Raw genomic sequence first — 8285 nt, forward strand, 5'->3', positions numbered from 1 at the left:
AGTCCTTTGAGACAGTCAGAGCGGCCACTTACCTCTGTGGGTGGGAGGCAGGTGTCAGGGGCCTCAGAGGAGAAGGAAGGCAAGGCTGGCCGAGGGCCTGGGACCTCCTTGCCTTCTAACCGTGGAGATCCTCTCTAGGCCCCATTCCCCTTCTCTCAGACAGGGACACTAGCTTGGAACGGAAGGTGCAAGGGTCCCATAGTTTAGAAAAGGGTCTGCTGGCACCTAGTAGGTTCTTACAAAATGCAGAAGTCCTTGGAGGTAGGTGTCTGCATTTGATGGGTGCAGAGCAGGAACCCAGAGCAGCGAGGTTATCCGCCAAGGTCACACAGATGGGACCAGATACGACCCCGGGCGGCCTGACTCCAGGGGTCTAGGGCTTGTCTAGAGCCAATTTGGATGAGAGGTGTTGATAGAAGCAGACGCTAAGGTGGGCAGGAAGGCGCTTTTGTTTTGGACCGGTGGGAAGAGTGCGGATCTCGGAGGGGGCTTAGGCCCCACCCGGCTTCCCACCCGGCTCCCCACCCTCCACTCACCTTCCTGCGACCCTTCCCGGGAGAGGCGTCCGGGAACACGAGAGGTGGGAGGGACGGGCGGGCGGTTACCTCATCACCGCCTCCGGGAGGGAGGCTGGTCTCGCTCGCTCACGCCGGCGGCTGGGGCGGGCGGTGACTCCCCGCGCGGGAGCGAGCAGGACGGAAGGATCCAGGTGCCGAGAGGTAGCGCCGTTGAGGGTCCCGCGCCGGGAGGAGGCGGGACCTCACGGCCCCGCGCTGCCGCCGGTGCCTCCGTTCGCGCTGCGGGCGGAGGCGGTGTCTGCGCGCGGCGCGCCGAGCCTCGTCTTTCCCGAGCTTCGGCGCTCGCCGGAGCTGCCGATGCGTCCGCCACCGTCTGCCTGCTGTGTTATCTGACCTCCCTCTCGCCGCCAGTTCCATCCTCCGGCCTGGTCTCCGCCGGCCTCGGGTGCTCAGGTGGGCAACGACGAGCGCGGCGGGGTCGGAGCACACTGGGCAGAGCGCGCGGGGCGCACGGCTGGGAGCGCACGGTGCGGCGCCGGCCCATGAGTCTTCCCGGCACGGGCCGGCCATGGGGGGCAGCCTGCGGGTGGCTGTCCTGGGCGCTCCGGGAGTGGGCAAGACAGCCATCATCCGCCAGTTCCTGTTCGGTGACTATCCCGAGCGCCACCAGCCTACGGATGGGCCCCGCCTCTACCGTCCCGCGGTGCTGCTCGACGGCGCTGTCTACGACCTGAGCATCCGCGACGGCGACGGCGACGGCAACGTCGCTGGCCCTGGCCTGAGCCCTGGAGGTCTGGAGGTAGCGGTTCGAGAAGGTCTGGAGGTAGCGATTTAAGGGGCTAGCTGTACTCTGTGCCGTGTGAGGGGTGTGTGTGCTTGGTGCACCGGTGCATGTCCCCGTGGACAGCCCCAGGGCGCCCAAGACCAGGGTTTGAAGGAAGAATGTGCGTGCTGACATACCTGCGTTTAAACCCTCCCATCCGGCCTGGAGATGCCCAAGTCCAGGAATGATGAACCGAGCGATTTTGCTAAGACTTTTTCTTGTTCCGTGGGTGCTTTTGTCTTCTTTGCCTGCCTCTGCTGGTGGGTTTGGATCACCGCATGGTGCAGCATGATGATACTGGTTTAAAGGTTGCGTGTGTTGAGGCCCGCAGCATAGCCACAGTGGGAAGAGACGGAGTAAGGGAAAGGGGTGGACTTTTTGAGGTGGGTCATTCTCTGCTCCTTCATTCCTGTGACCTGGAGTGAAGTTGTGCAGAGTCCAGGACCAACCTGTAATCTTTGCAGCTGGATGCTTCCCAGAGATTTAGAGGAAAAAAGCAGATAGAATCCTTTCTTCTTTTTGGAGGGGATAGCATTTGACATGAACATGGAAGGCTGAGCGAAGTGTTGAGTAAAAAAAAACTGGTGAAAGCATTTAAGGTGGAAATAGCAGCAGGTGCCAGAGATTTTAACATACCCAGCTGCTGGCAGGCCATGGTCCCAGAACGCTGGTGAAAGATGGGGGCTCCTCACCAAGGGCTTGGCAATTATTCTAGAGGCGGTAGTAACTATTGAGGGCATCTAGGGAGAGTTGAGCTGGGGAAAAGTGGAAGGAGCAAGAAGCAGATGGCAGGTGGGGGGTAAAGGAAGCCAGAGATGAAGGGGGGCTGCTGGCTCTGACAGGCTCCAGGCACATTTTACCCTTCCGGCCATCGGTAGGACCCCGAAAATGTGGGCACGAAGTGACTGAGGCCTGAGGATGAACTGTGGGTTATTTTAAATTGTTTTTGTATTTTTGGTTTTTTGAGACGGGTCTCATTATGCAGTTCAGGATGCCCTAGAATTCACTCTCAATTTGTAATCCTGCTTCAACTTTCTGAATGCTGGGATTACAGGCGTGCCTCACCACACCTCACCACACTGAACTGTGTTTAGTGTCAAACTCCTGTAAATGTTTTGGGGTGTGTGGGAGTGTGTGAAAGGAGGGTCCCTCAAACCACAGCCTCCCACCTCCAGGAGCGGCCGGACCCTAAGGACTGGAGCTTGCAGGATACCGACGCTTTCGTGCTTGTCTACGACATCTGCAGCCCGGACAGTTTTGATTACGTGAAGGCCTTGAGACAGCGCATCGCGGAAACCAGGTGGGGATGCGGCAGGAGGTGCCGGTGAGAAACTGTTGGTGGTCTGGGCGGGCCGCTGCCGGTTGGGAGAGAGATTTTCCCTCTGTCGCGGGCCGGGTTTTGGGTCAGGTCTTTCTTTGTTCATGGGAAGGTCTCTGATTGTGTCTTTGGCCTATGCGGGTCTGGGGGGGAGTTGTGAATGGCTGCAGGGGATGCGCCTGCATGTATACATTCAAGGGGGAAGGGATTCTCTGGCCCTCGGGTCCAGTCCCCAGCACCTCGTCTCTCACCAATCGGGCCCCCAGGCCAGCGGGCGCTCCCGAGGCTCCTATCCTCGTGGTAGGCAACAAGCGAGACCGGCAGCGACTGCGCTTCGGACCTCGGCGAGCGCTGGCCACCCTGGTGCGCAGGGGCTGGCGCTGCGGCTACCTCGAGTGCTCTGCCAAGTATAACTGGCACGTGCTGCGTCTCTTCCGTGAGCTTCTGCGCTGTGCTCTGGTGCGCGCACGCCCTGCGCATCCTGCCTTGCGCCTGCAGGGGGCTCTGCACCCAGCACGTTGCAGCCTCATGTAACCAGAATCGACGATTGCTGAGCTTCACCCAGATTGGACAAGGAAATTCCTGACTGGATAAGGAATGCTTTCACTCAGTCTTGGGGGCGAGGGCCTCACTCTGAACTTCAATGAACATAGCCCAGCTTCATGCTTCAATGGACAAAGATAACACGTTTCTGGGACCTCATCAGGTCAGGGTCCTACTGGATGGAAACAGCCGAGTCCGATGGGAAGCACTCAGACTGCCTCTGGCACTTCATTGGACACACACTAAGCTACGCCTCTTGTGAGGTAATAAACAACTTAAGTTATTGCACTTGGGATGTCTATTCTGGGATGGGCAAGGCAGCCTTAACCCTCAGAGCTGCCAGGTTTGGCTTCCTGGTAGATAATAACATCCAAAGGCCAACTTGTAATGGGATGGTCAAAAGTATGTAATGACCCCAAGGCTGAGTCCCCAAGAAACAGACAGGTGGCTGGAGCAAAACTTTACTGTCAGAAGCTTTGCTGGACCACAGGTCCTCAGGACACCGGGCTTGCCCGGCCTCCTCTAAGGCATTCAATAATATTAGTAATTAAATAGCAACACTCATTCCCCAACTGGAATGTACAACAGAGGTCCCATTGTGCCATGTGGTCCCAAGGGGTCTGGTCCCATGAGGTCTGGTACTCCAGAGTGGAGGGGGCTCCCTGATGCGGAGGGTAGGTTAAGGCCACAAAGGAAAAGGGATCTGGGAACAGCTAGGCTGGTCCATCACATTAGGAATCTGGCTTGGCCCTTGAGGTGACCGAGTGCAGAGCATGCCAGGCCCCGAGCTGTGTGGGTTCAGATGGGCGGCGTGGGCCTCGTGGTGTGGGGATGCGTGAGGGTTTACCATCTGGCTGTGTGTCCATTCGACCCCGCGCCCAGCTCTGTGAGGGTTCTAGGCCAGCCAAAGGGTTCCCAGGTGCATCTAATGACACCCCCATGCCAAGACAGGGGCTGCCTTCATCAGAAGAGCTGGACAGGGCTTGGCTTCGGGGCCCGGGCAGCCCATTGGCTGTCCGGCCAGAGTCCCCAGGTTGGCCACACTTGCCACCCAGGATACTGAGGGAAGAGGAAGAGGAACTGGAAGAACAGTAGGCTGAGTCAGGAGCTGGAGGATCTGGAGCTCGAGCCAGGTCAGGGGCTAGTCCAGGGGTTTGGCTGGCAGCTGCCTCAAGGGCACAGGCATTGGCCAGGAATTCTTCTTCTAGGCGACGGAACAGCTGTTGCTCTTGTTGTGGGTCAAGCTGCAGGGGAGTGCGGAATGCACTGGCTGGTGTGGCTCCCAGCTCTGGCTCGGGGCTGGAGATCCGGGGAGGCCTCCTTGCTGCAGGGCTGCAGGCTCGGGAAGCCTGGGGGGTGCTCCTGGCTGAGCCTCCACCACCCTTTCCCCTGGGCATCCATGAGTGTTGCCCATCTCGGTCCCTGCGCACCAGCAGTACAGCCTGCTCCTCACGGCTCTGGCTGCGGGCCCGCCGGGTGGGGCTAGGGGCAGACGGCTGGGCCCCTCTGCTTCCTTGAGCTGCTCGGGGCCGGCCCCGATCTAGCCGATCTCTGGACTGGCTGCGAGGGGGAGGTGGTCGTCTTGGGGAGGCCGTGGTCAGCCGCTGGCTGGGCCGCTCCCTCCGGGTACCAGTGCCTGAATCATCACTGCGGGCACCAAGAGGCCCGCTCTGGGCTGAGGAAGCTGAGGAGTCACTATCCCCGGAGTAGCGGCGGGAGCGGGGAAGAGGGGGCAGCTGATCCCGGGGCCTGGGGCAGGGGAATAAGAGGGGGTGGGCATCACTGGAGTGCATAAGGAACAGGAAGACGTCCAGAAGGGCAGGTAGTTCCTGGACAGATGAAGAGGACTAAGGCATCTACCCACCCTGGGGACTTCCAGGGAGAAGTAAGAGGCTTGGCCACACAGGGCCCGGAAGGCAGCAGAAGAAATGTGGTCTCCCGGGCTCTCCACTCTTTCTCCCTAGGCCTCTGGTCTGCTCCCCGCCCCCGCCAGGCGCCAAGAAGGAAGCTGGGGTTGGATTGGCTGCCAGGGCCCGCCCTAGCTGTTGTTGGTTTGGTGGGTTGCCATGGAGACGGGAAGCTAGACCCACCCCCACCCACAGGAACTTTTCCCAGGGTGAGTCACTCTGGAGCTCCGGCAACTCATCATCTGGGCCAATCTGCTTCCACCCCCGCCCTCAGGGCAACTCACTCTAATCCTGCATCTCACCTGTGCGGGGTCTCAGGCCCCTCCTTTGTGCTTCGTAAACTAATGGGAGTCACTTCCTGCCGAGAGCCCCGGTGCTCACTTCCTGGAACTGGGCTGCCAGGGCGGGGGCTGGGGGTAGGCGATACCCTCTGCGGGGAGAAGGTTCTGGCCCTTGGCTGGGATGGGCGGTGGGCTGTGGGAGGACAGGCATGATGTGAGTGAGGGACAGAGCCAGGGAGAGGAGCCCCTGCCTGTCCACCCAGCCCAGCACTGACCAGTGGAGGAACAGCGGCAAGGGTCATGCTTGTCCAGGTAGTGTTCCAGTGTGTCCCAGCCGCCACCCACACGCACCATCACATGGCTCCTCAGCACCTGTGGGAGCCAGTGTGGTCATGTCATAGTTATGTCCCACGGCCTAACAACCCACCCTTTTGGCTGTTGCTGGCTGGGGCAGCTCTCGCCTCTCACCCGCACGAAGATGAGCAGGCTGGAGTCTCCCACTCGGTATTTCCCCTCCGAGACCTTGATCATGGGGAACTGGTCTGGACAGGTGCAGCAGCCCAGGATCTCCCTCACCTGAGGCCAGAGAAAAGCTGTCGGTCAGAGGTCAGTCCTTCCTCCTGGGCTGAAGGTCAGTAGCTCCAGGGTCAGAAGGAAGTCAGTCTTTCCGGGAAAATGGGGGGTGGAGATATGGTCCACACATGACCTTGCACTAGCTCCCTTTCCTGGCCCCATCTTGTAGCCCCTAAGCCTAGGGGAGCCCTGAAACTAGTCCTCACTCCCCTTGTCACCTTGGGAGGAGTGGTTATGGGACATCAGTGTAGGGGACCCTCCTGCCCCTGGCTGAGCACTGCTGTTGGACAGAGTACCACAGAGACAGTGGGACAACACATTTACACACAGGCTGTCCGTCTGGAGAGCACACAAACTGCACACGTTATCCTGGCCTGGAGCTGCCAGGCTGGCTCTGTGGGAGGCCCTGCCCTCCTCCCTGCCCACAGCGGCGCCAGAGGAAATGAGCAGGTGGAGCCTTGGGTGACCCAGGCCCAAACCCAGGCTGGGGGTGGGGTGCCTGCCTCTGCCTACGGCTTTCCAGCTGCCTTCTCCCTGGCAGGCACATTTTGGCATAATCTCCTGATAAGAAAGAAACTCTTGCCTCAGCTTCGGGGGAGGAAAGGACACAGAGGTCCTGGGGCAGTGGGAGGGAGCTGGGGGCCTGGCCTGGTACCTCCTACGTTCCGGGCAGGATTTTCACAGCTCCATCAGGGCTTCCTGTTCCCACCACCAGTAGCAACTGGGCAAAGCTTCCCAGAAGTGTGCAGAGCCTGTGGGAGCTCCTGGGCACTCTGAATGCCTATTATGTGCCAGGCACCTTGCCCAGGCTCTTTCGTACTTTCTATTAGTCAAGTGCAGCAGCACTGAGCTCAGGGGTTGTAGATGTATCTGTCTAGCACTTGAGTGTAAGGAGGACATCGAGACGATACCCAAGCTCAGTGGCCCCCTCAGCTGGACTGCACAATACTTTGGGGTGCACATGTAGCACATGAAAGGAGACATGGTGCTCTATATGCACCAGGATTCTGTTCCAGGACCAGATGGGCTGGCTGTGTGACCTCAAACAACACCTCTCCCAGCCTACCTGTTTCCTTGGGGCCAGGTATACACTTGGCACTCAACATGTGCATACTTCCTGTAGTACACCCCGCACATTCTGTACCAAGGTGGGCCAAAGAGATTCAGAGATAGGTTATAGGCACTGGTTCTGTCATTTGGCTCCGGTGTTGGGGAAGCAAGCAGACTCGGCCTCCCAGTGTGAGCATCGCAGGACTCACCAGCTCATCAAGGTTTCGCAGGTCGCTGGGTGTCATTCGGGGTCCACGGGCAGGAGCCGCTGGTGCAGTGGTAGTTTCAGTGCCTTCCTCCACAGCACGGGGGACATGGGGGACTGGGGGTGCAGCGTGTAGCTCCTGCTCAATCTCCTGCTCAAACTGTACAAGGCGGGGCGCAAGCAGGCCCAGGCGGGCCCCACGTCGTGCCACCTCCAGTAGGCACAGCACCACACTCTTCTCATTCTTGCGCAGCACCAGGTCCTCGGTCTCAAACATGAGCACCTCAGGCACGCCCAGCTCTGTGCGGCACCAGCCGATGAAGGTGGCTACATTGTCCCGGGCCATGAAGGAGCCAGGTGCCACGCTGTGTGCCTGAAAAGCCACACCTCGGGTTGGGCGGGCGGCAGCCAAGGCTCGGGCAGCGTCAGTGACAGCATTTGCGTGTCGGCACAGGGTTGTGCCTGTGGCCAGCCCTGTCAGGAAGCCATCACCACTGCCAGGCAGACCCAGGTCATACAAGGCATTGAGCCATTCGGCCAAGTCTTCTTTCATGGCCTCCACATAGGCCTCACTTGAGCGGAACGGCCGCACGCTCTTGGCCGCTGAGCCCGCGATGCCTGCCACTGGGTCCGCCATGCCCGGGGTCAGCCAAGTCACTGTGGGCAAAGACACAGGTCAAGGATGCTGTGAGAACCCAGCAAACAGTACAGGCCACTGGGACCAGCCTGTCACTCAGGCCAAATACCTGGTTTAAATGCAATCTGAGAAACTCTCTCAGACTCAGTTTCCTCACCTGTGGAAAGTGGTAACATTATCTGCCTCAAAGGATTCAGTGGGAGAAATATTTATGCATAACTTTGTGCGTCTGCTGTTTGCCTCTTTCTAGGGGTGGCGTTTAGGAGCGGGCTGAAGCTTCCCTTTCAAGCAGGGTACTGACCATCATAAAAGATGAGACTTAGCCACAAGCCAAAGACCTAGGCTCCGATCTCTGGGTAGAATGTATGTGGGTGCAGCTATACCAAGCATTTGGCAAACTCTCTAATATCCAGTTCACTGACCATTACTG

General features: G+C 59.1%; 2 protein-coding genes across 4 annotated transcripts; one reads left to right on the forward strand and one right to left on the reverse strand.

Annotated features, from left to right (window-relative positions):
• Positions 1 to 675: 675 nt before the first annotated feature.
• Positions 676 to 3490, forward strand: Rasl10a (RAS like family 10 member A). 2 transcript variants are annotated; one of them, XM_063225991.1, is made up of 3 exons: positions 676 to 1317; positions 2517 to 2641; positions 2926 to 3490. In XM_063225991.1, exons 1-3 carry the CDS (start codon positions 1087 to 1089, stop codon positions 3191 to 3193), a joined length of 624 nt encoding a protein of 207 aa, XP_063082061.1. In that variant the 5' UTR covers positions 676 to 1086; the 3' UTR covers positions 3194 to 3490. The 2 variants fall into 2 exon arrangements, with proteins under 2 accessions (XP_063082061.1, XP_005007334.1); XM_005007277.4 differs by having other exon boundaries at positions 683 to 1341.
• A 159-nt stretch (positions 3491 to 3649) lies between these two features.
• Gas2l1 (growth arrest specific 2 like 1) lies at positions 3650 to 7855 on the reverse strand. Of its 2 annotated transcripts, XM_003478340.5 has the most exons (5): positions 7223 to 7855; positions 5859 to 5966; positions 5666 to 5762; positions 5412 to 5583; positions 3650 to 4951 (listed from the first exon to the last, which is right to left on the reverse strand). In XM_003478340.5, exons 1-5 carry the CDS (start codon positions 7853 to 7855, stop codon positions 3934 to 3936), a joined length of 2028 nt encoding a protein of 675 aa, XP_003478388.1. In that variant the 3' UTR covers positions 3650 to 3933. The 2 variants fall into 2 exon arrangements, with proteins under 2 accessions (XP_003478388.1, XP_063082052.1); XM_063225982.1 differs by lacking the exon at positions 5666 to 5762 and having other exon boundaries at positions 4767 to 4951.
• Positions 7856 to 8285: the final 430 nt, after the last annotated feature.

The sequence above is a fragment of the Cavia porcellus genome, unplaced genomic scaffold (assembly GCF_034190915.1).
Source record: "Cavia porcellus strain 051 isolate PalLab524CR breed Dunkin Hartley unplaced genomic scaffold, mCavPor4.1 scaffold_16, whole genome shotgun sequence".
NCBI lineage: Eukaryota > Metazoa > Chordata > Mammalia > Rodentia > Caviidae > Cavia > Cavia porcellus.

Bases quoted from the DNA above. Each gene is read 5' to 3' on its own strand.
- Rasl10a (XM_005007277.4), top strand. From the start codon at position 1,087: ATGGGGGGCAGCCTGCGGGTGGCTGTCCTGGGCGCTCCGGGAGTGGGC. The intron at 1,342-2,516 runs GTAGCGATTTAA...TCCCACCTCCAG, and splicing joins CGGTTCGAGAAGGTCTGGAG to GAGCGGCCGGACCCTAAGGA. The intron at 2,642-2,925 runs GTGGGGATGCGG...TCGGGCCCCCAG, and splicing joins CAGCGCATCGCGGAAACCAG to GCCAGCGGGCGCTCCCGAGG.
- Gas2l1 (XM_003478340.5), bottom strand. From the start codon at position 7,855: ATGGCGGACCCAGTGGCAGGCATCGCGGGCTCAGCGGCCAAGAGCGTG. The intron at 5,967-7,222 runs GTGAGTCCTGCG...CTCTGGCCTCAG, and splicing joins TGCGAAACCTTGATGAGCTG to GTGAGGGAGATCCTGGGCTG. The intron at 5,584-5,665 runs GTCAGTGCTGGG...GTCCTCCCACAG, and splicing joins TTGCCGCTGTTCCTCCACTG to CCCACCGCCCATCCCAGCCA.